Below are 25,877 nucleotides of genomic sequence, written 5' to 3' on the forward strand. Positions count from 1 at the left end.
AAGCTTGCAGTTTGTTGAAAACTGCCTTTATCTCTTTTGGTAGTAGGGTTTTTCGGTGCAAGATGCCGTGGAGAGTTACTGCACTACATTTCAGAGATGATAGGCATTGTAGTTGCTCTGTTAGCAGTATAGAAAGTTAACTTTTAAGGTGGTGGGTGGGTGCCAACCAAGCAGGCTGCCTTGTCATGGATGTAATCAAACCTCTTGAATGCGGTTGGAGTTGAACTCATTCAGGCTAGTGCTGAATATTCCATCACATTTGTAATATGTTTTCAAGATGATAAAAACTCTGTCTAAATCACCACAGATTATTAATTCTCTGACATACCATATTTGTTTGTGTATGCCAAAACTATTTTGACAGTGCTTCTCAGTTCCATGTTCCCAGTTCTTTGCAAGTCTAAATCCTGGAATTCCCTAACGCAACAAAGGTTTGAGAGCAGCCTTACTAGAAAGATGCAGTGTTTCAAAGTTCAAAGTAAATTTATTATCAAAGTAGATACGTGTCACCATATATTACTTTGAGATTCATTTTCTTGCAGGCCTTCACAGTAGAACAAAGAAATACAATACAGTGAATGAAAAACTACACACAAAGACTGGCAAGCAATCAGTCTCTATGTGTGGTAGTCAACAGGATAGTATACAACAACACCACCACTTTGGGTAATTAGGGATGAACAAAGAGTGCAAACGTTGCCAACTGTACTCAAAAAAAAAATAAGATTGAATGTCAGCAGTTCCCAGACAGATGTAGATGTGAGGAAGTGAATAGACTAGGAGGGGTAAGTCTACCTGGAGTGAGATGATGTGCTGGAGTAGCTTTGAGGAAACAAGATTCAGCATATTTTTGTGTTACATCATGATGCATTTTAGTTTGCTACTGTGCACAGCTTTTCTGTTATGACTGCGTCTTAAAAACCTTTAAGCATTGAATTCACATACCTGTTGGTTACTCGCTCCTTAGCTACACTTTATTTCACTGGCAAGTCTTTTCTCATTATTGAAGGGCATGTTTGTGCATGTTTCAGCAGAATTTAAAGTAAATACATAGATTTCATTCTTTCAATTTATGTTTTGCTGCCACCTTCAAAGTTAATCAGACTTAGCTTGCAGTAGGCTTTAAAACATCGAGATTGTAATTGACATGAGTTATTTGATTTAATTGTTCAGAACATGTGAGTAATATGGATTCACTGGAAAGAGTGAAAGACCACTGACAGGTATTCCTTGGCTTTTGGTGTGGTACTTAATTAAACCTTCACCTCTACTCTACTTCCACCTTCTACTTCCTTTCTTCCTCTTCTCAGAACATCAGGAACTTAAACTAGTGATCGATGTAATCTGGTTTCCAGATCTTCAGTGGATTATACCTACGCTTTGCTTACTCTTGCTGCTATGACACTCCACTATAGTAGAATGATTGAAGCAGTACTTTTGAAAAGGTTGAGCAAATTGGGTTTATTTAATCTATAGTTTAAAAGTGCAAGAGATAATCTCATTGAAACATTAGATTTTGAATGAGATTGAAAGGTTAGCTGCTGGGATGTTGTTTCCTTTAGCTGATGAATCTGGAAGCAGATGGCGTAGATTCGGGCTAAGAGGTCTTACATTTAGCATTGAGAATAGGAAGAATTGGGAACCTCTGCTCTGAGGGAATTGATCAATGGGATGAGGCAAGAAGATGTTGAAACTTTTGAGTGATAGAGCAGACATGCTAGGACTTGCTTCTGCTTTTCTTTTTATTTTCAAAACTCTACTTTGAATGTACATGTTCTCCAGTCTTTTGTTCATTTTTAATATGCAGCAATTGTGTGGCACTGATTTTGTCACACCAACAGTGTGCTACGATGTGATTCTGCATTAAAGAGGACTTAAAACTGTAGGTAGACTGCTGCTGTGGTCAACATAACTAATCAAGTGGCATAACTGAGTTTGGCCATGTGAAGTAATAGTTCCAATAATTTTACTGAGTAACCTACAGACTTATGATATATTTGTTGATATATCTAAGCCAGTTTAAAGGCAAAATCAAGTTAACTGTTACACCTTTGTATTGTTGTATGCGTGGTTTCTCACAGTAGGATGTTTACTCTGATGTCTTTTTTATGAACGTTTTGTGCACTGTGGTAGTGTTTGCAATCATGTTTGTTCTTTTTATTCTGTAACTTAACATTTTAATCTAATTTAAAGTGATGATTGTTTAATTAATGCTTATTTGAATTTTCTGCAGTATATTTTGAAACTCATTAAGAAGCAATCCTAAAATTAGCAATGGATGTTTTAATATTCCAGCTTTTTATTTTGGTTCATAATCTGCTTGTTAATTTGTGAAGATGAGCTTGCATTCTAGAGAAGAATGGAAATGTTTTTGTCCAGAGGAATATGGATTTTCTTTATTTTTTTCCTTCTGACCTAGCCCCCCTCCTGGTATGCCGCAAATTGCTGGACAGAGCTCAGGTCCTCACATCTCATCAGATGATGTGGAGCAGCAGGCAGCCCTTCTTTTGGCCTGTTCTGGTGAAGATATGCTAGCTACTCTTCCACCTGTGAACATGTATGACCTTCTTGAAGCCCTCCAGGTAAATTGTATTGTGTAAGCATTGCCCTAGTTTTGTGGAATTAGTTTTATTATTAAATAGGTGAGTAAATAGCCTACCATGAGAAAACTGCAGAGTGATAAAGATTTAAGTAAATTTGCTAATTCCTTCACATCTAATTTCTTGGCTGTGTTTGACCATAATGTAGAACTTTTATGTCTATTTGAACCCAAATTTAATCATTATCACTCATAGAGTCATAGAAGAATACAGCACAGAATGAGGTCCTTCAGCTCAACAATTCCATGCTAACCACATTGTCCACCTAGGTAGTCCCAATTTCCTACATTCAACCCATATGCCTTTAAGCCCAACATTCTCATGTATCTCCCTGAGTGCTTCTTAAATGATACTATTGTACCTGCCTGAACCAAAACCTTGGATATTCAGGCACCATTTCAAGAGATTACAATTTTCAGAAGGGATATCTATTTCCTGTATTTCATATTTCACAAAATGTTATTATATTTCTGTTTACTTTCATGGCAAAGGTAAGTATTGCAGCAGTTCAGATTGTTACATACTGATTGTGTCATGCAGGTGTTAGTATTGAAACTGCATGGAAAAGTACGTGCACTGTTCTTAAAGTCAACCATTATTTTGTTGCTACCTTTTCCACCACCTTGAACATTCACTCCGCTCACCAGCAGTGTATAGTTGCTGTAGTGTGTACAATCTACAAAATATACTGAAGTTATACACGCAGATTATTCTTAACAGCACCTCCTTCTGCTAGTTCCTTTGTATCTCTCCCACATACAGATTGGAATTCCATTATGCATTTCCTCATACTTTGTGATTGTTCACAATTTATGGCTTGGAGCTAGCCATGCCCAGACTACACCCTATATAAACCAACTTCCTGTTGGTTGTGCTTATATTTCCACAACTATCCTGATGTTACCTTGCACCGTGCACAAACAAGAATTATGTGTGCCCACATTGGCCTAGGAATTATCCAAGTCTCTTCAGTAAAATGGAGAAAGCTTTACTGAACATTTTATTTTGCTTCTGTAATGTTAAGAATTGGACCAGTACAACAATCCTAATTCCCCCTTTTCATCCTAATTGCATCTTAATAATTTTTCTTTAGCCTTCTTAACTTGAGAAAATAAATGTCAGCCTGGTTATTCATCTTATTGAGAAAGTAAGCTAGGCCTCTTCCCATTATCAAAGTTGCATCCCTTTTGGCAAGCCGTATGCCATCCCTGACTGTCTTTTCCCACTTATAGACTTGACAACCCAATCTCTCAATCTTTTTCCATCCATCCTCTGCCATCGCCCTCACATCTAGCCCGCGAATGTCATTGCAGAATGGTGTGAAATACAAATATGCATTCAACATTGATTTCTTGTTTCACTTGTTATATTCACAACTTAAATTGAACTAATTTTTTCGGATAAGGGGATCCTGAATTCAGTGTCTGGTCTAAACTCTATTATCTGTCCCCTCCTCTGTAGTGAATATAGGGGTTTCACACGCAAAATTAGAAAATGCTGAAAGTAACCAGCAGCTCAGGGAGCCTTTGTGGACAGAGACATAGAGTTAACTTTTCAAGTGGGTGATCAGTCGCAGTGAAGGATGGTGAGAACAAAAGAGACGACAAGGAAGTGAGTGACACAAATGGTGCTGAGTGGGAAGAGATAATCAAGTTTTGTTAATGGTAACTGTTCTCTCTGCCGAAGATTTGAGTAAAACATTTAAATAGAAGGAGAGGTAAAGAAAACCATGTTGTAATCTAGAGAAAACAAATTACTGCAATTTACAGAACTCTGAAATAAAAGATGAAGCTGAAAATATTCAACAGGTCACACAGCCTCTTCATGGAGAGAAAGAGAGATCTTTAATGCTACAGATGAGAAGTAATTAGTGTCAGAAGTAAGGGAGAATATGACTGCTTCAGGTCCAGAGAAGCAGTGAATACAGCCAGAGAAAAATACATATCCTGCTAATTTCATTGCAATTAAACATATGTTCTTATCCTGCTCTATTCACAGCTCCTCTGGACCTTAGGTTCTGCAGTCAGCATTCTCCCTTACTTCCGACACTATCTTTCTATTATCTTTTTTTTGTATTTTAATCTTTTGCAGGATTGTGGGCAATACGGGGAAAAACATCATTTAATGTGCATGGTAATTGCTCACGAAAGTGATGAGCTCCCCTCCTAAACCGTGTTGGCGGGTTAGGCAGTGGTCTTTTTAAGCACCTGCTGCTCTTGAGAAACCTGGGTGGACACATTGTGGCCTTCAGAGTTGCTGTAGAAAAGGTCATGGTCAATTGAAACTGCATTTTTTTGAGGCCGAATCTGGAGTATTGTGTTTAGTTTTGGTCACCAAATTACAGGAAGGATATAAATAAGGTTGAAAGAGTGCAGAGAAGGTTTACAAGGATGTTGCTGGGACTTGAGAAACTCAGTTACAGAGAACGGTTGAATAGGTTGGGACTTTATTCCCTGGAGCGTAGGAGAATGAGGGGAGATTTGATAGAGGTATATAAAATTATGATGGGTATAGATAGAGTGAATGCAAGCAGGCTTTTTCCACTGAGGCAAGGGGAGAAAAAAACCAGAGGACATGGGTTTAGGGTGAGGGGGGAAAAGTTTAAATGGAACATTAGGGGGGGCTTCTTCACACAGAGAGTGGTGGGAGTATGGAATGAGGTGCCAGACGAGGTGGTAAATGCGGGTTCTTTTTTAACATTTAAGAATAAATTGGACAGATACATGGATGGGAGGTGTATGGAGGGATATGGTCCGTGTGCAGGTAAGTGGGACTAGGCAGAAAATGGTTCGGCACAGCCAAGAAGGGCCAAAAGGCCTGTTTCTGTGCTCTAGTTTCTATGGTTTCTATTGCAACTAATTTACAAAGATGGAGGAGGTAAAACTTGATTGAGTATAAATCAGTTATTTTAAATATCATTGGTAGATGATTAAACTTGTAATTGTGAAGTACAAGTACAGTAGTTTCTGGTTAATTGGGCCATTGGTTAATCAGAGCAGCTGCTGACTTAGGACAATGCTTAAAAGAACAAAAACTAATCAAGAAAATAGCTGGGATTCCCTCCGTTTATTTGGGACACTATGCTGCTTAATTGGGACAGGAGATGTGTGGCTATTAGGCACCACACCGTACTTAGGAGTGATCAGTTCTTAAGTAGTATCAATTACGTGTGTTTGCATTCAAAAAGCAGTGATTTTTTTTGTCACTGATGGTTGGCAAGAAATAAGCAGTAAGACAATTCAGAACTGTTTTACTTGCTGCGGTTTCAATCATTCAGGCTTGGAGAAGTCAGAAACAGCCGGGAGTGAAAATGAAACAATTTCACTACTTCAGCAAGTTAGTGTAATGCTCAGCTACATTGGCTCGTATTTATCTGGGGGAAACCCCGTCCGCCACCCACCTTGTCTCCGGGTTACGTCAGCTGCTGTACAAATGCCACCTGATTCAGCTTCAAACATCAATCATCAGCCAGCACACAATGTACGTTTTACCAATTACACTTTATAGATATTACTAAGTCTATGAGATTAATAGAGGTACAATACAAAGAAGGAATGGAAAAGGCGCCAGACTTATCAAAGTTCAATTTCTTCTTGCACACGTTGGAACTCGGGACCTCCTTTCTTCCCTCTGCGATCCACTCTGATCCCTTCGACTGGCAGCCCGGGACCATCCGCAGTGATTGACCAGAGCACTCCCCGCACATCCATCATCCTCACGGTCTCTCCTGTCGTCCTCACGGTCTCTCCTCCAACTCCCCACCTGAAGTGATCGAGCAGAGCACTCCCCGCACGTCCATCATCCTCACGGTCTCTCCTTCAACTCCCCACCAAAACCCCCTGGTTCCCAGTCGTATGATCGTCCGCACGGTCTCTCCTCCAACTCCCCACCGGAAGTGATTGACCAGAGCACTCCCCGTACGTCCATCGTCCTCACGGTTTCTCCTCCAACTCCCCACCCGAAGTGATCGAGCAGAGCACTCCCCGTACGTCCGTCGTCCTCATGGTCTCTCCTCCAACTCCCCGCAAAAACCCCCTGGTTCCCAGCCATATGAGACAGCATATCACCCCAAGAAAGAATAACATGGACACCCATTGGTTCATTTACTCTGTTATCTATAATATAACCCAAGCAAACTGCTAGCTAGAGACTTTCTCAGCATTTAACATAACAAAGAAGCCACTTTAATTAATATGTGCAATAACATAAAAGATTAACAAAACAAAAGAAGCCATTTTGACTAACATACGCAGTAACATAAAAGAAGAAACCCTTTACACTCTCCCCCCACCAAATAAAAGTCATGCCTTCATGACATTAACGGAGTTCACCATTGCTCCTTGCAAAACACAAAACCCAACCCAGGTGCATAAAGCAGTGACATAACTTTGCAGGGCAGTAGAGATCACACCCTGTTCTCCTGGCACTGTATAGGTCAACCTCTCCAGGGGGTGCCTACTTTTCTGAGACCTCTGTACCTCCTCTGCTGACTCTGCTGGCTCAGACACCCCAGGTGACACACCGGGCCTACCAGTCGGACCCTCACCCTCTCCCTCACCTGTGAGCCCTCCGCCTCGGGTTCTGGTTCCACCCTCTCTTCCCCCACTGCCGGCTGCATTTCAGACTGCTTCTCAACACCCTCCCTCCTCTCACCTAACTCAGTGAGAGAAAGACCAGGAGCCTCTTAGAGTATTAGATTATGAGGACACATAGTCCTCTTTTATTATCATTTAGTAATGCATCCATTAAGAAATTACACAATATTCCTCCGGTGTGATATCACAGAAACACAGGACAGGCCAAGACTGAAAAACTTACAAAAACCACATAATTATAACATATAGTCACAACAGTGCAACAATACCATAACTTGATGAAGAACAGGCCATGAGCACAGTAAAAAAGTTCAAAGTCTCTCGAAAGTCCCACATCTCACGCATACGGGAGAAGGAAGAAAACTCTCCCTGCCATGCCCGACCACGGTCTGACTCTGAGTTGTCCGTAAACTTCGAGCTCCGATCAGCCCTCCGACACCGAGTACCGAGCACCATCTCTGCCAAACACTTTGACCCCAGCCCCGGCCGCCAGCAGCAGGAAAAGCTGAGGATTTGGGGCCTTTCCTCCAGAGATTCTCGATCGCACAGTAGCAGCGGCAGCGAACCAGGCATTTCAGAAATTTCTCCGGATGTTCCTCTGTGCCTTCTCACATCTGTCTCCATCAAATCAAAATTGTGCACGGCATCCTACTTACAACTACGATATCTACGTTGCGCTGCCATCTTCTCCTCCCGCCTCTTCTTCCGGTACCGGGGAATTAGCGAACGGAAACAGGTGCCACACGTTCGAATCATCGTCTTCCGATGAAGTATCCCTTTCTGGGGTGGGGACCGGTCCCGCCTCTTTCGCAGCGAGCTCTTCCCTTGCCCCGTGCCATTGCAGAGTCCTCGTAGTAGGCGTAAACTCCCATTCGGGCTCTTGGTCTACCTGCACCTCTCGACCCAGAGGTAACAGGTGGTTCCGATGGAGTACCTTGACAGGCCCCTTCCCATCCTCTGGTCTCACCCGGTAAACAGGTAGATTCGGCAACTGGCTTTCTACCACATAGGGGGTGGCCGCCCAGCGATCTGCCAACTTGTGCTTACCAGGTAGTCTTAAATTCTGGATAGGGACCCGGTCTTCCGGCAATAATTGGGTGAACTTCACTTTCTGATCATACCTCCTCTTATTCCCCTGATTCTGCTTGGTGGCTGCCGCACATTAGTGTGCAGCACATACGGCTTCCGGGGATTGGCAAAAGCCAACACCGTGGCCTGTATCAGCGCCCTTTTCAGAGATTGGAATGCCTCCTCACATTGAGCATCCCACCTTGATCCAAAAGGCTCCGCCGGGTTCAAGTATCCTCCTGCCTCCTGCCCTCGGTCTCCCTTCCTTTTCTTCCCCACAGGTGGATAGCCACACAACAACTGGTTCAATGGGTGACTCATTTTAGCGTATCCTTTCACGAATCGCCGGTAATACCCACAGAACCCCAAAAACGAGCGCAGGGCGCTCACCTTCTGGGGTCTCGGCCAGTTAGTCACTGTCTATCTTAGCCGGATCAGTAGCCACTCCATTTTGCGAAATTATGTGTCCAACACAGCCGACCGATGGCTTACAGAACTGGCATTTACCAGGGAAAGTTTCAACCCTTCCTCCTTCAGCCGACTCAACACCTTCAGCAGCCACTCCTCATGTTCCTCCAAAGTAGATCCAAAAACTATCAAGTCATCCAGATACACCAACACCTAGAGCAGGTTCATATCCCCCACCGTCCTCTCCATGAGCTTCTGGAAGGTGGCTGGGGCCCCCGATATGCCTTGGGGCATTCGTTCGAACTGAAAAAATCCCAGGGGGCAGATAAAGGCTGTCTTCTCTTTATCGGCCTCACTCATCGGAATCTGGTAATACGCACTCCGCAAATCCAGACACTAAACCACTGCACACCACTCAGACAGGCCAATGCGTTTTCCACCTTGGGACCGTATACTGATTGGGGACAGTGCGGCGGTTCAGGGTCCTATAGTCCACGCACATGCGTACCTTCCCATTTTTCCTCCTAGCCACCACTATGGGGGACGCACGGGGGCTCCGGGACTCCTCGATAATCCTTGCATCCTTCAACTTCCGCAAGTGCTGCCGCACATCTTCTACATCTGCTGGGGCCAACCGCCGCGACCTTTCTCTAAATGGGGTGTCATTCGTCACCTGGATAGTGTGACGAGTGCTTTTGGAACAGCCCACATCAAACTTGCCCTGAGAAAAGACATCCCCTAGCTTCAGCATTTTCTCCACCAGCCTTCTCTTATACCCCAGCAGTACAGGGGAGTCCTTAAAATTAAAGGCCTCCTCGGTCGGCCGCCCCCTGTTCTCCAATAGTTTTCCTCCAGTGGGACTCACGGGGGTGCTAGGCATCACCGTCACCGAGAACAAGTACGCAAGGGGCATCCTGCGCTTAAAGGTGATCTCCCTCTCTGTTGTGTTCCTTACAGTCACCCCCATCCGGCGTGCCTGTACAACCGAGGGCCTCTGCAATTTAGATCTCACCAGTACCCAAACCGGGAACCGGGACTCCCCTTCAAGGTCTTTCTGTCTACTAACAGGGCCTCGCCGGCCTGTATTCCGGGGAATCTGGGGTTCCCCATCACTAGTGCCACCTCCCCTGGCCGTATCACTTTAGGCCTCGCCTGAGTACACCCCACCGTCCCTCGTTTGAAGTCAGGATCCAGCCCCTGGGGGTCACCCACTTCTTTGAACACCACTCGAAACACTGGGTGTACTGAGTGGGTCTCCGGAAAGTTCTCCCCTGCCTTCTCCTTACAGGCTCCCAGGAGCTGTCGTCCCAGAGGGGAGTTGGTCCCCACCAGAGGGGCAGCACCACCTATTTCCACTGGGTCCGGACAAACCAACACCAACGTCTCAAGGGCTTCCGACACTCCCACATCACCCTCCGAGAATTCCAATCTCACTGACAGGTACCCATCATAAGGGTAATCACCATCACATGCCTCAAATCTCCAGCGCATTAAATGGGGTTACTGGCAAATGCTTTAGATATTTGTTGTAGAACCACCGGTACAATAAGGTAACCTGCGATCCTGTGTCAAGGATGATTCTTGTAAAGATCCCCTCTATCCGTAGGGACATGCTGGAACAAGTTCCCACCAGTTCATTCAGAATAAGGGCTTGGGGTTTCGGGGGTCCCATGGCTGATTTCTGGGAATTTGTTCCTCCTGAAACTCCAGTGCATTCCCTCACTGAGTCTCTCGTAAGTTTTCTGACACCTCTCCCTTCTTATTGGCCCAGGGGCTTTCCCTCTGAGGGGTGCCTTGTCTCTCACAATCCCTCCGAAAGTGACCCGCTTCGGCACAGCTGTAGCACACCCCCAGCCACTCACATTCCCGCTGGAAATGCCCCTCTTTCCCAGTTATAGTACACGCTACCTGCTGCCCCTCTCCTCCCGGGACGCCCCCCCACTCCCAGCCCACAGTGCGGGCTGTCCCCCGAAGCGGGTACTCTCCCTGTCCATCCCCTCAAGCGAGGGGTCCCTTCCTCCCCGGGACCACTTGGGTTTCTCGGTTCTGAACCCAACCACCACCTTCTGAACTGCTGAGTACCGTCCCCGGTGGCCTGAGCCCCTTTTCCGGCCCAACACGCTCTCCTCCTCCCGCACCTCTCTAATCAGCTGCCCGAATGATGGAGGGGGGCTCCTTTTATAGGACTGCCGGAGACTCCAAGTCACCTTGTCCTCCTCCAGGGAACCATTAAATATCTGACTCATCCTCAACCTCGCCACTTCGTTCGCCTTCACTACCCCTCAGCGCCGCAACCCAGTAAACATTCTCTCCAGCCGAAAAATGTATTCTGAGAGCTTTTCCCCTCTACCCTGCCCAATGTGGTGAAACTCCGCTAAAAGCTCCCAGGGATCGCCTGACAGTCCAAACATTTCCTCCAAAGCTTCCAGATACTCCGCCAGGGAAGCCGAGGGCCGTTCCGCCTTCAACTCCCAGTCTACACCGGCCGCCCCTCCCCTCAAACTTCCCACCAATCGCTGTCTCTTTTCCTCATCTGAACCTGGCCACGCCTCTAACAACTGGGACTTATTTTCAATCCATATCTCATAGTCATCCTCCCCTTCCAGGGTAGGCGTGGCTCCTGAGAAAATTCTCAGTTTCGGTCAGGGCCCCTTGAGCCTTCTCACCAGGGAGGTAATGGTGGCCTTCCCACTCTGACCCTCTACCACTGGCTACTGGCACCTCCCCTGGGGTCTCATCTAGCTCCTCCTCCAGTATCTCCTCACTTCTTCCTCCGAGAGGGTGTGGAGGCCCCACGGCCCCCCTCCCCTTGGACGCCGACTGTCACTGGCAGTTCCAACGTCATGATGTCAGCACTCGTACGAGCCAACACCCAGCTAGATTCCACTTCTTTACCGCACCTTCTAGCTACCAGTCCTACCTGCCCTATACCTTTGATCAAACTCAACCCTCGCACTAGTACATCTCCCGAAATGCGGAAATCCACCCCATTTAATACGCACGCATGATTCACCGGTACGTCCTCTAACTCACATCAGTTTACAATCTTATCTCGATCCATCTCCACACTACTTAACATGGCGATTTATACAGCTTTACCGAAAATTCAAATCCGGACGTCTGCCCCCACGATTGTAACGCTCAGCTATATTGGCTCGTATTTATCTGGGGAAACCCCGTCCACCGCCCACCTTGTCTCCGGGTTACCTCGGTTGCTGTATAACTGCCACCTGATTCAGCTTCAAACATCAATCATCAGCCAGCACACAATGTACATTCTACCAATTACACTTTATAGATATTACTAAGTCTATGAGATTAATAGAGGTACAATACAAAAAGGAATGGAAAAGGCGCCAGACTTATCAAAGTTCAATTTCTTCGTGCACACGTTGGAGCTCGGGACCTCCTTTCTTCCCTCTGCGATCCACTCTGATCCCTTCAAGTGGCAGCCCGGGACGACCGGAAGTGATGGACCAGAGCTCTCCCCGTACATCCGTCGTCCTCACGGTCTCTCCTTCAACTCCCCCCCCAAAACCCCCTGGTTCCCAGCCATATGAGACACCACCCGGAGTGATGGACCAGAGCACTCCCCGCACGTCCGTCGTCCTCACAGTCTCTCCTCCAATTCCCCGCCAAAACCCCCTGGTTCCCAACCATATGATCGTCCTCACGGTCTCTCCTCCAACTCCCCACCGGAAGTGATTGACCAGAGCACTCCCCGTACGTCCATCGTCCTCACGGTCTCTCCTCCAACTCCCCACCTGAAGTGATTGACCAGAGCACTCCCCGCACGCCCGTCGTCCTCACGGTCTCCCCACCAAAACCCCCTGGTTCCCAGTCGTATGATCGTCCTCCTGTTCTCTCCACCAACTCCCCACCAAACCTCCCTGGTTCCCACCCATATGAGACAGCATATCACCCCAAGAAAGAATAATATGGACACCCATTGGTTCATTTACTCTGTTATCTATAATATAACCCAAGCAAACTGCTAGCTAGAGACTTTATCAGCGTTTAACATAACAAAGAAGCCATTTTAATTAACATATGCAGTAACATAAAAGATTAACAAAACAAAAGTCATTTTGACTAACATACGCAGTAACATAAAAGAAGAAACCCTTTACATTAGGAACTACAAATAATTTGAAGGTATTCACGATCATCTTGAATGTTACAATGAAAATGAAGATTTGAAGGATGCAATCATTGAAATTATTGTATGAAGACACTTTATTATCTACGTTAAGTGTCTGCTGATTTTGTTCATTTACAGTCAATCAAAAGAACAGGGTATACAGGTTGAATTCCTCTGTTGATAACTTATAGTCAATAACTATAGTACAGGTGCACATTCCTTTATCCGAAATACTGAAATCCAAAAAGCTCCGAAAATGGAATTTTTTTCACCAACAGCTGACATCACTCAGCTGTGTCGTGACAGCACTAGCAGAGGCCACCAGATGTCAGTTGTGGCTCAGCGCTCGTACTGGTTACACATGCATTTGCTGTTTGCTGATATTTTGTGTTCACTGTTGACTTTGTGTTTAATTCCACTGTGAAAATGTCAAAAAGAGCTGCAGATACCCCTATGGGTAACAATGAGAAAAAGAGAAGGAATCTTCTCTATCAATAACGCAGAAAGTGGAGTTATTGCAGAAGCTTGATCGTGGTGTGTTTGTTCGGCATCTTACTGAAGAAAATAGTGTCGGAACTACCACTGTATATGATTTAAATAAACAGAAAGACAAGTTACTGAAGTTTTATACTGACAGTGACGTTCTACATTTATTCCAATAAGTCATTTACCATGTGTTTGATTCGGTTCATTTGAAGCTGTGTATCTTTATGTTTTATTGAATGTTTTTGTTGGAAATAAAATTTTGTCTTGTCATTATTCCCTAAATAATACAGTATAACAATTATTTACATAGCATTTACATTGTATTAGGTATTATAAGTGGACACATGGCCAAATGGTTAAGGCATTCGACTAGCGATCTGATGGTTGTGAGTTTGAGCCCCAGCCGAGGCAGCGTGTTATGTCCTTGAGCAAGGTACTTAATCACACAGTGCTCTGCGACGACACTGGTGCCAAGCTGTATGGGTCCTAATGCCTTTCCCTTGGACAACATTAGTGTCGTGGAGTGGGGAGACTTGCAGCATGGGCAACTGCCTGTCTTCCATACAACCTTGCCCAGGCCTGTGCCCTGGAGAGTGAAGGCTTTCTAGGCACAGATCCATGGTCTTGCAAGACTAACGGATGCCTTTAATTTAATTTCGGTACTATAAGTAATCTAGAGATGATTTAAAGTATATGGGAGGATGTGTGTAGGTTTGGTGAGCCGCTGGGTCCTAAAGTCCACTGTGCTGAGACTGGTTAAATAAGGGACTTGAGCATACATGTTGTTTGGTATCGGGGGGAGGTGGGGTCTAAAATCTGAAAAATTCTGAATTCCGAAATGCAACTGGCCCCAAGGATTTCGGATAAGGGATTGTGGACCTGTACTGTTGCAGTTTTTGAAGTGTTTTAATTTGTTCTGTATTTCATTTAAATGCATAATTTGTTACTCCATTGAACAGTAGCTTGTTTTTTTAATACCTTCTTTAACTACTTCCAAGTAACTTTGACTAATTGGGGCAGTGGTTTAATTGGTCCAATATGTACTGATCCCAATGTGTCCCATTTAGAGTAAGGATAATACAGTAATCCACTGTAATACTTTCAATTTATCAGCACATACTTGAATGCCGTCTTAAGTGTCGTATAGTATGTAGGCATGGAGTGCATGATTATTTGAGGAACTGCAAATGAATGTCAGTGAATGCCTCGGCTTATTGAAGATTCTTTCCTGAAATAATTAAAGACATTTGAGCTTGGAATAATGCTCAGGGCAGTTTCCTGTGGTCGCCAAGATTTCTCTTAAACAACCACTCTCATCTTCCATGTGCTGATTATGACTCCAGCCAGTAGCAAGTTTTCTGCCAATTCTACTTGATTGCAATCTTTGATGCTGCATTTGGCCAGTTACTGTAAAAGCATTTACTTTCTGCTCAGCTTTAGAATTCAGATTTTACTTGCATTTGGTTTGTCTTTATTCTGGTCTGGAGCTTTGTGGTTTGGGGAGAACCACAGCTCACCCATCAGTAAGCAGGCTGTAAATGATTAGGTGTAACTTGGGAATCTTGTTAATGCTCTCCATCTACGTACTGATGATTGAGACTTTAATGATGGGGGAGTGGTAGTAATTACAAGTTAGGATTTGTTCTGCATTTTGTGGATTGTATCTTATGAGCATTTTCCCACATTGTTTAGAAGATGCCACTACTCCATTCATTGTGGTACATTTATCTAAGGGTGCAGTTAATTCCTGAGCTTGTCTTCACTATCTGCAGTTTAAATGTTATTGGTCCCAAGTCTTGGTGTTCTCAGCCATTCCTTAATAGTTTGTATTTTTTTAGTATTTTGTTGTAGTGGAGACCTCTGGAGGGAGCCAGGGCTGTGGTGGGGAGAAACCACATGGATTAATTTATTGAAACAAAGGAGTTATTTAATTCTTGGTTGTTATTTGCCACTGAATGTGAGAGAACTGAAGAAAGATGGCGCTGGTGATACACAAGTGTTTTATGGACAGCTCACAAAACTTCTCAGTATACGTTTTCTAAGCAGCTATTGCTGCAATCTGCTGCCTTTCATATCGCTTTAAGAATGTAGTTTTGAACCGTCTAAAGAAACTAATGATCTTTCCAATATCCTGAAGGGCTTGGCGGACTTGACTCTCAGGAATCTGATTCTGAATAGATTCAGTATCAGTTCCCGTGGACTGGAGGGTGGCTAATGTTGTCCCTCTCTTCAAGAAGGGAGGAAGAGAGAAAACAGGGAATTATAAACCGGTTAGCCTGATGTCGGTGGTGCGAAAGATGCTGGAGTCAATTATAAAAGATGAAATTACGACACATCTGGATAGCAGTAACAAGATCGGTCCAAGTCAGCATGGATTTACGAAGGGGAAATCGTGCTTGACTAATCTTCTGAAATTTTTTGAGGATGTAACTATGAAAATGGACAAGGGAGAGCCAGTGGATGTAGTGTACCTGGACTTTCAGGAAGCCTTTGATAAAGTCCCACATAGGAGATTAGTGGGCAAAATTAGGGCACATGGTATTGGGGGCAGAGTACTGACATGGATTGAAAATTGGCTGGCTGACAGGAAGCAAAGAGTAGCGATTAACGGGTCCCTTTCGGAATAGCAGGCGGTGACCAGTGGGGTACCGCAGGGTTCAGTGCTGGGACCGCAGCTGTTTACAATATATATTAATGATTTAGATGAGGAAATTAAAAGTAACATTAGCAAATTTGCCGATGACACAAAGCTGGGTGGCAGTGTGAAATGTGGGGAGGATGTTATGAGAATGCAGGGTGACTTGGACAGGCTGGATGAGTGGGCAAATGCATGGCAGATGCAGTTTAATGTGGCTAAATGTGAGGTTATCCACTTTGGTGGTAAGATCAGGAAGGCAGATTATTATCTAAATGGAGTCAAGTTAGGAAAAGGGGAAGTACAACGAGATCTAGGTGTTCTTGTACATCAGTCACTGAAAGCAAGCATGCAAGTACAGCAGGCAGTGAAGAAAGCTAATGGCATGCTGGCCTTCATAACAAGGGAAATTGAGTATAAAAGCAAAGAGGTCCTTCTGTAGCTGTACAGGGCCCTGGTGAGACCACACCTGGAGTACTGTGTGCAGTTTTGGTCTCCAAATTTGAGGAAGGACATTCTTGCTATTGAGGGAGTACAGCGTAGGTTCACAAGGTTAATTCCCGGGATGGTGGGACTGTCATATGTCGAAAGATTGGAGGGACTGGGCTTGTATACCCTGGAATTTAGAAGACTGAGAGGGGATCTTATTGAAACATATAAGATTATTAAGGGATTGGACACGCTGGAGGCAGGAAGCATGTTCCCACTGATGGGTGAGTCCAGAACCAGAGGCCACAGTTTAAGAATAAGGGGTAGGCCATTTAGAACGGAGTTGAGGAAAAACTTTTTCACCCAGAGAGTGGTGGATATATGGAATGCTCTGCCCCAGAAGGCTGTGGAGGCCAAGTCTCTGGATGCTTTCAAGAAAGAGATGGATAGAGCTCTTAAAGATAGTGGAATCAAAGGTTATGGGGATAAGGCAGGAATTGGATACTGATTGTGGATGTTCAGCCATGATCACAGTGAATGGCGATGCTGGCTCGAAGGGCCGAATGGCCTACTGCATCTATCGTCTATTGTCTATTGAATGCAGATATGGCACCTTTAAGGGAACAAAGCTTGGCCATCACCATGGCTGGAAGAGAGGTTGGCAGGGAACACTTCAAGCCAGACTAAAATGGCAGGATGTAAAACTTCCTCTACCCAGTGTCTCATTAGGAAATGCACAGTCACGGAGAGCAAGGTAGAACACATGAAGGCAAGATTGCTGTATCACAGGGAAATGTAGCATTGTTGTGCTCTCTGTTTTACAGAGACATGGCTCACCTTGGACAAGCTAGATATGGCGGTTAGTCTCAAGGGTTTCTCGATCCACCTTATGGACTGGGCTGCTGATTTGCAGAGAGCAAAAGGTAGTGGTCTGTGTTTCATGATAAACTCTTTCTGGTCTTCAGATGTAGTGGTCTTGTCACACTCTTGTTCTCCCAACCCGAACACCTAATGATTAAGTGCCGTCCATTCTATTTACCAAGAGAGTTCTCTGTAATCCTGACCGCAGTTTACATGCTGCCAAAGGCCGATGTTATGTGAGCACTCAATGTATTACGTGTCACAATTAACAAAGAAAAATCAGCCTACTCTGACACCTTTCAAATCATTGCTGGGGACTTCAGTCAAGCTTGCTTAAAGAACCTTCCTGAATACTTTTGGGTGTATCTTAAGGATTTTGGGCTGCTGATCATAAAAATCACCATGAAATTCCCTATCACTGACATATCACCTGCAGCACTTGACCACTGCCACACTACCATAAAGAATGCCTACAGTTTGATGCCTGGACTACATTTTGGGAAATCTGATTATCTGGCTGTCCTCCTCCTACCTGCATACAGGCAGAGGCTAAAGTGCATGGCTTCAGAAGTAAGGATAATGAGGAGGCGGCCACGGGAGGCAGAGGAGCAACTGTGGGACTGCTTAGACTCAGTGGACTGGGCAATGTTCCAGCACACATCAAAAAATCTGAACGAATATGCCATGGTTTTTATAGACCTTATAGTCAGTTGTGGATGAACGTTGTGTATTTAGTAATTGAGTAATACTTGAGTAATGTTGTAGGTGTACTGGTTGTTTAAGCATTGTAACACTCGCTTTGCCTAGTGGCATGATCTTGGGGGTGGTGCCCCCTACCTGGCCAAACTTTAGCACTCTTCTTTGGGTGGACATTGCATGTTGTGTCCCCTCTGTAACATCCGTATCTCGAAATAATATTCAGTCCACAATGTGCAGTTAAACGAGTAAGATTTGTTATTCAAGTATGGGGTTAATAGAGAAACAAAAGAAAAGGAAAACAAATAAAAGGTGCCAGTAATCTCATAATCATGTCCAGTGCACAAACGTTGGAGCTCACGGATTCCCTTTCGCTGATCCTCCTTTGCTAGTCAGACCCTGGGCTCCCGCCCCGAGCCCAGGCCCAGTGGGTCCAGCAACCGTCTCCTCAAGCCACGTCTTCTCTTTTCATCCTCCTCGCGCCTTCTTCCTGAAGCCCACGCAAACTAACAGCTTTCACACAGACAGAAAGAATAACATCTATCCCAATTGGTTAGCAAATAAATACAAGTCCTGTTATCACTAATTATAACGCAAACATACTGCAATAGAGAACCACTGTCTCAGCAGTTAACAGTACAGAGAAGCCATTTTATTCACCGTAGCAGTAACGTAAAAGAAGAAACCCTTACACATTATTTGTTGTTTGTATAATAAATTGCAGGTTATATGTAAAATTACGTAAATGGCATACATCATCACGCCACCACATGATACATATGTGCCTTGCCTAAAGTAAAAATCAAAGTTAGACTTAGATTCCTGGCTCTCTTGTTTTCCTTTAAATGAGTTTTTGTGTCTTGAAGTTACAAAACATAAGAGTGGCGACAAGGAAGTTTTAAACAAACCTGAGATAACTACCTACCTGTTGAAATTCAGTGAGACGTTCCAGTTTAAAAAAAACGCAGCGAGAAACGGTCAAGTTAAAAAAAAATGCATCGCATGTTCTTCAGAAGGGACAGATGCTGTTGGGTTTTTAAAAAGGCAGAAAATAGACAAATTCACGAGATTTTTCCGTCTGCCATCTGATTTCTAAATGGACATTGAACCCATGAACACTATCTCATTACATTTTATTACTTTTTTCTATTTTTGCACTACCTAATGTAACTATTTAAATATATATCATCATCATCATCATCAGGTGCCATGCCGAGTTTGAGCTTTGACTGCCATGGCTCACACACTCCTGTTTTGGGTCAAGTGGATCAATTCATTGGTCTTCATTTCCAGTTCTCTGGCTGCTGTCTCCATCATCATTTGCCTTTATCTTCCTCCTGCTTTCTTCCCTTCAATCTTTCCCATAATTACCATGCATTCTAACTCCTCTTTCCTAATCACATGTCCAATGAAGTTACGTTGCCTTTTCATGATCTCATACATTACTTCTCTTTTGTGTTTGCTCTGTTCATGACATCTTCGTTAGATATTCCTTTCGTCCATGATATTCTTTTTATCCTCCTCAAAAACCATATCTCTGCTGCTACAATTTGTTTCCTCATATTACTAGATATTGTCCAATATTCTGAGCCGTATAACATAACTTGATAAATATATATACTTACTGTAATTCAGCTGCTTTTTCTATTATTATGTATTGCATTCTACTGGTATTGTAAAGACAACAAATTTCACACCATAATGGTAAGACTCTTGGCAGTGTGGAGGATCAGAGGGATCTTAGGGAGGTTGACTCTGTGGTTAAGAAAGCATAAGGTGCTTTATCAATCGTGGGATTGAGTTTAGGAGCCGAGAGGTAATGTTGCAGCTATATAGGACCCTGGTCAGACCCCACTTGGAGTACAGTGCTCAGTTCTGGTCACCTCACCACAGGAAGGATGTGGAAACCTTAAAAAGGGTGCAGAGGAGATTTACAAGGATGTTGCTTGGATTGGGGAGCATGCCTTATGAGAATAGGTTGAGCGAACTCGGCCTTTTTTCCTTGGAGCCACGGAGGATGAGAGGTGACCTGATAGAGGTTATAAGATGATGAGAGGCATTGATCGTGTGGTTGGTCAGAGGCTTTTTCCAAGGGCTGAAATAGCTAAGATGAGAGGGCACAGTTTTGAGGTGCTTGGAAGTAGGTACAGAGGAGATGCCAGGGTAAGTTTTTTTACGCAGAGAGTGGTGAGTGCGTGGAATGGGCTGCCGGCAATGGTGTTGGAGGCGGATACGATAGGGTCTTTTAAGAGACTCCTGGACAGGTACATGGAGCTCAGAAAAATAGAGGACTATGGGTAACCCTAGGTAATTTCTAAAGTAAGAATATGTTTGGCACAGCTTTGTGGGCCGAAGGGCCTGTATTGTGCTGTAGGTTTTCTATGTTTCTGTCTTTCTATGTCGGTGATATTAAATCTGATTCTGAAAAGTGTGTGGGTGATAATAATCATGAAAAGTAAAAGGGCTACATTGGAAAGATTGACACATTTGAGTATACAGCATGTGACTGGATATTGTTTATGGAATGAATTGAGCAATATTTTAAACCAAATGATCTAGCCAATGAGAAGCAAGTGCCAAATTTGATGACTGCATTGGATTGAAAAGCATGTAGTTTGCAGAACATTTTTGGTTTCATAAGTGAAAACAAAAGGGGGTGATCTGTTTCAGCATATATGGCTGACTTAAAGAGACTGAGCATTGTCAGTTCAATGATGGGCTTAATGATGCCCTGAGAGATCATACAGTTTATGGAATCTTATAAGAAAGCATTCAAAAACAACTTGTAAATGAAGCACAACTTACATTTGAAGGAACAGTTGAAATAGCTGTATCAATGGAGACAGCAGATGGAGACATAACTGAGTTGCAGTCAGGAATGAAAATGAGTGTGAACAAAATTGCAATGTCTAAGCAGAAGCCAGACTGGCCAAACTAGTTATGCTACCGTTCTGCTAAGGGCTCACATACACCAGACCATCCAGGTTTAAAGGCGAAACTTGCAGAAAATGCAATAAAGTAGGATGCATACAAAGAGCATGTTGGGCAGACAAATATAAATGGAGTGCTTAGGGAGGAAGAAAAGGTCAGAAGTTAAGTTGCAGTTTCAAAAAGAGCACTAATCTGCATGCTGTTAATGAAAAATCTGATAATGGTGAGAGTGACACGGTACCGCGTAGCCTTGAGATTTACAATTTGAAAATTAACAATAGACAAGCAATATAGCTTAAATCATGCATTGCGGGTTATATGTAAAAGTACATAATTGGTATACATCATCATGTCACTATGTGATATGTACACACTTCACTTAAAGTAAAAAATGAAGTTAGACTCACATTCCTGGCTCTCTTGTTTTCCTTTCAACTAGTTTTTATGTTTTGGAGTTGCACAATATAACAGATGTATCCCCCAGAAAATCATTTAGTCTTCTCCAACCATAAGCCCTGCATGAACCAAGAATTCCCATATCTGCTCAGGGCTTGATCAGTGGCTTTCAAGGAGAGGAACCATCCTGTCAGCACTTAACCTGTCCAGTCCCCTTGGAATCATACGTGCTTCAATAAGACTAACTGTTATGTTTCTAAGCAATGAGTTGTGTGGCAGTCTGCTTACACTTTCCTCGAGACAATTTACCTTATTGGGCCCATTCCAGTGAAGCTTCTATGAACTGCATCCAGTGAAATAGCATGTTTCCTTTTAGGAGAGAGACTGAAATTATTCAGTGTTCCAGGTATCAGTGCTGGGTCCATTGTTATTTGTCATCTATATCAATGATCTGTATGATAATGTGGAAAACTGGATCAGCAAATTTGCTGATGATACAAAGATTGGAGGTGTAGTGAACAGTGAGGAAGGTTTTCAAAGCTTGCAGAGGGATTTGGACCAGCTGGAAAAATGGGCTGAAAAATGGCGGATGGAGTTTAATACAGACAAGTGTGAGGTATTACACTTTGGAAGGACAAACCAAGGTAGAACATACAAGGTAAATGGTAGGGTGCTGAGGAGTTCAGTAGAACAGAGGGATCTGGAAATACAGATACAAAATTCCCTAAAAGTGGCGTCACAGGTAGATAAGGTCGTAAAGAGAGCTTTTGGTACATTGGCCTTTATTAATCATAGTATTGAGTATAAGAGTTGTAATGTTATGGTGAGGCTGTTTAAGTCATTGGTGAGGCTGAATCTGGAGTATTGTGTTCAGCTTTGGTCACCAAATTGCAGGAAGGATATTAATAAGGTTGAGAGAGTGCAGAGGAAGTTTACAAGGATGTTGCCGGGACTTGCGAAACTGAGTTGCAGGGAAAGGTTGAATAGGTTAGGACTTTATTCCCTGGAGTGTAGAAGAATGAGTGGAGATTTGATAGAGGTGCGATGTCCCCCGCTTTTCGGACGTTCGCTTTACGAAACCTCACTGTTACGAAAGACCTACATTAGTTCCCTGTTTTTGCTAACAGAAGGTGTTTTCACTGTTACGAAAAAAGTAGCGCGCGGAAAAAAATCAGCACGTGTCCCAAGCAGCCGCTCTCCCCCGGATTCGGAACGGAATTCTCGCCGGCATTACTTAAACACGTGCCTGTGAGCAGCTGTTAGCAAGATGAGTTCTAAGGTATCGGAAAAGCCTAAAAGAGTTCGTAAGGGTGTTACACTTAGCGTAAAACTAGACATAATTAAGCGTTTCGATCGTGGTGAACGAAGTAAGGACGAAGTGAGTTTGGCTTGTGGAAGTTGACGAAGATGATGTTGAAGAGGTTTTGGCATCCCATGACCAAGAACTGATAGATGAAGAGCTGATGCAGTTGGAAGAGGAAAGGATAACAATCAAAACCTCAGTGTCCCACCACCCCAAACCCCGGGCCATGGACAGATACCAATTTGTGGAGATTGCAGCGGTAGCCAGGAGGCACCCAACATGTCTTTAAGAAAAAAGCCGAAATAAACAAGCTAATTAATTAGGTGCCGCCCGGCACGTAAATGTCGGCCCAGATCAGAAGCGATTGCGGATTTCACTTGCTCTATGTAATCAGCAAATGCTTCTGATCTGGGCCGACATTTACGTGCTGAGCGACACCTCATTAATTAGCTTGTTTATTTCGGCTTTTTTCTTAAAGATGTGCTGGGTGCGTTCCAGCCACCACTGGACTCCTGCACGCTTCGCGGATCGGTATTGGTTCACTGCACGGAGGTTGGGGGCCACTGCACCACCCCAACCTGCGACGGCTCAGCCTAACACACCATCATCAGTGCGCTCGACACTGTCCCAATTCCGGTAAGTGATACTACACTGTACATACATTATTTCTACTTTATATAGACTGTGTATCTTTTTGTGTTATTTGGTATGATTTGGCAGCTTCATAGCTTAAAGGTTACTGGAGAGCGCTTGCGTGAGATTTTCTGCCGACGGCGCTTGCGCCGTTTTTCTGCCAAGAGCGCTTGCATGAGATTTTCGCTACGGAGAACAGTGCAGGCAATTGTTGTATTTCTAATTTATATAGGCTGTGTATTTATCATATCATTCCTGCTTTTATTATATGTTACTGTTATTTTAGGTTTTATGTGTTATTTGGCATGATTTGGTAGGTTATTTTTGGGTCTGCGAACGCTTACAAAATTTTCCTATATAAATAAATGGTAATTGCTTCTTCGCTTTATGACATTCCGGCTTACGAACCGTTTCATAGGAAAGCTCTACCTTTGGATGGCGGGGGAAACCTGTATATAAAATTATGATGGGTACAAATAGAGTGAATGCAAGCAGGCTTTTTCCACTGAGGATAGGGGAGAAAAAAAAGAGGACATGGGTTAAGGGTGAAGGGGGAAAAGTTTAAAGGGAACATGGTGGGGTGCTTCTTCACACAGAGAGTGGTGGGAGTGTGGAATGAGCTGCCAGATGAAGTGGTAAATCCGGGCTCACTTTTAACATTTAAGAAAAACTTGGCTGTACATGGATGAGAGGTGTATGGAGGGATATGGTCCAGGCACAGGTCAGTGGGACTAGGCAGAAAAATAGTTTGACACAGCCAAGAAGGGCGAAAAGGCCTGTTTCTGTGCTGTAGCGTTCTATGGTTCTATGATACAATCTCATTCATGTTCTTGTAAATTGCAATAAAATTTTCCTACCTTACTCCGACTGCCTCTCTTTTCCTGTTTAATTACACAAAGGAGCATTTATTGCCCAGTTTTGTATTCCTTGCAAAATTTCCATCATTATATGCTTTTTCTCACTATGTTATTATTTTTAGTCTTCCTTTTCTGGTTTCTGAATTTTTCCCATTATTCAGATCAGTTGGAATTATTTTCCTCCTTATATATGTTCTATTTTGATGTAATTCCTTGCTTAACTTTAGTTTGCCACTGTTGGTTCCACCCCTTAGAATCATTTTTTCCTTATTGGATACATTTTTGCTCAGTATAATGAATTACTTAAATGACTGCCACTGCTTGCCAACTTTCCTTCCTGCTATTCTATTGGCACATTCTAAGCAAACTCTATCAAACTCTATCTCATTCCATTGTATTTCCCTTTTTAAGTGATTTACTGTTGTTTCTGATCCAACCTCCTCCTTATTCATGGAGCACTACAGCACAGTAATAATACCCTTCGGCCCATCTAGTCTATGATGAATTGCAATACTGTCTAGTCCCATCAACTTGCACCTGGACCAGAGCCATACATAACTTTCCCATCCATGTACTTATTCAAATTTCTCTTAAATGTTGAAATTGAACCCATATCCACCACTTCCAGTGGCAGCTCTTTCCACACACTCTCCACCCTCTGAGTGAAGAAGTTCCCCTTAAATATTTCACCTTTATCCCATAACCTAATAACTCTAGTACTGTTCCTACCCAACCTCAGTGGTGAAAACAACCTGCTTGTGTTTATCCTACCCACATCACTCATAATTTTGTATACTTCTATCAAATCTCCCCTCATTCTGCTACGTCAGGGGTCCCCAACCTTTTTTGCACTGCGGACCGGTTTAATATGGACAATATTCTTGCGGACCCGGGGTGGGGTGTTAATTACGACCGGAATATAGGTGATAAGTCAACTATAAGTCACTTATAAGTAGCTAATACACTCAATTTCGTTTTTAAAGGGGTTTATCTAACGAATTTAAACACACAGCGCATATTTTCCTTACATGAGTATAGTGGTAAGTCAATTATAACAGTCGTTCGAAACTTCTGGTCTGCGAAGAATGCAGCGGTACAGCGGTGGCCGGAACGCACCCAGCACACCTTTAAGGAAAAAGCCAAAATAAACAAGCTAATTGATTAGGTGCCGTCTGGCACGTAAATGTCGGCCCAGATCAGAGGTGATTACCGATTGCGTCGCCTCTGATCTGGGCCGACATTTACATGCCGGGCGGCACCTAATCAATTAGTTTGTTTATTTCGGCTTTTTTCATAAAGGTGTGCTGCGTGCGTTCTGGCTACCGCTGTACCGCTGCATTCTTCGCGGCCCAGAGGTTGGGGACCACTGAATTTTAAGTCACCTATAAGTCAATAGCATCATAACATTTTAAGTAAAGTTTTTGATAGTAAACACACAGCGCATGTTTCCCTGGTATGAACATATAAAATCATTGTGTGACGACAAACCAAGTTATCAGAAGATTGATGCTGATGAGAGAGATAAGGGAGACAATGGAGAAACATTCAAAATGCTAATAAGAGAGAAGAGAGAGATTAACAAGAAAGAAACACATTTCAGAATATTGACAGACCGGTTGCTTTGAACCTGAACTGTTTGAAGTTTGATGGACAGGCGATACCCCAGCAGGGGGATAAAAAGAACAGGTTCGCTAAGGCACGACACACACCACGAGATCACGAGATAACGAGACCCTGGAAGAGCAGTGTGCCCCCACAAGTTGTTGGGAGTTGGAGGTCTGGATCAAGGGAACCGACCATAGACTGACAGGGTGAAAAGGGACGATCGGCGGGAACCT

The 25,877-nt window shown here is 43.7% G+C and overlaps 1 protein-coding gene across 1 annotated transcript in view; it reads left to right on the plus strand.

Annotated features, from left to right (window-relative positions):
• Positions 1-25,877, plus strand: part of tada1 (transcriptional adaptor 1) — a 122,950-nt gene that overhangs the window by 73,409 nt on the left and 23,664 nt on the right. The window contains exon 7 of the mRNA XM_063063777.1: positions 2,420-2,582. Within this exon, the coding sequence (XP_062919847.1) occupies positions 2,420-2,582 (163 nt within the window). The remainder of the gene's footprint in view (positions 1-2,419; positions 2,583-25,877) is intronic.

This window comes from Mobula hypostoma, chromosome 12 (assembly GCF_963921235.1).
Source record: "Mobula hypostoma chromosome 12, sMobHyp1.1, whole genome shotgun sequence".
NCBI lineage: Eukaryota > Metazoa > Chordata > Chondrichthyes > Myliobatiformes > Myliobatidae > Mobula > Mobula hypostoma.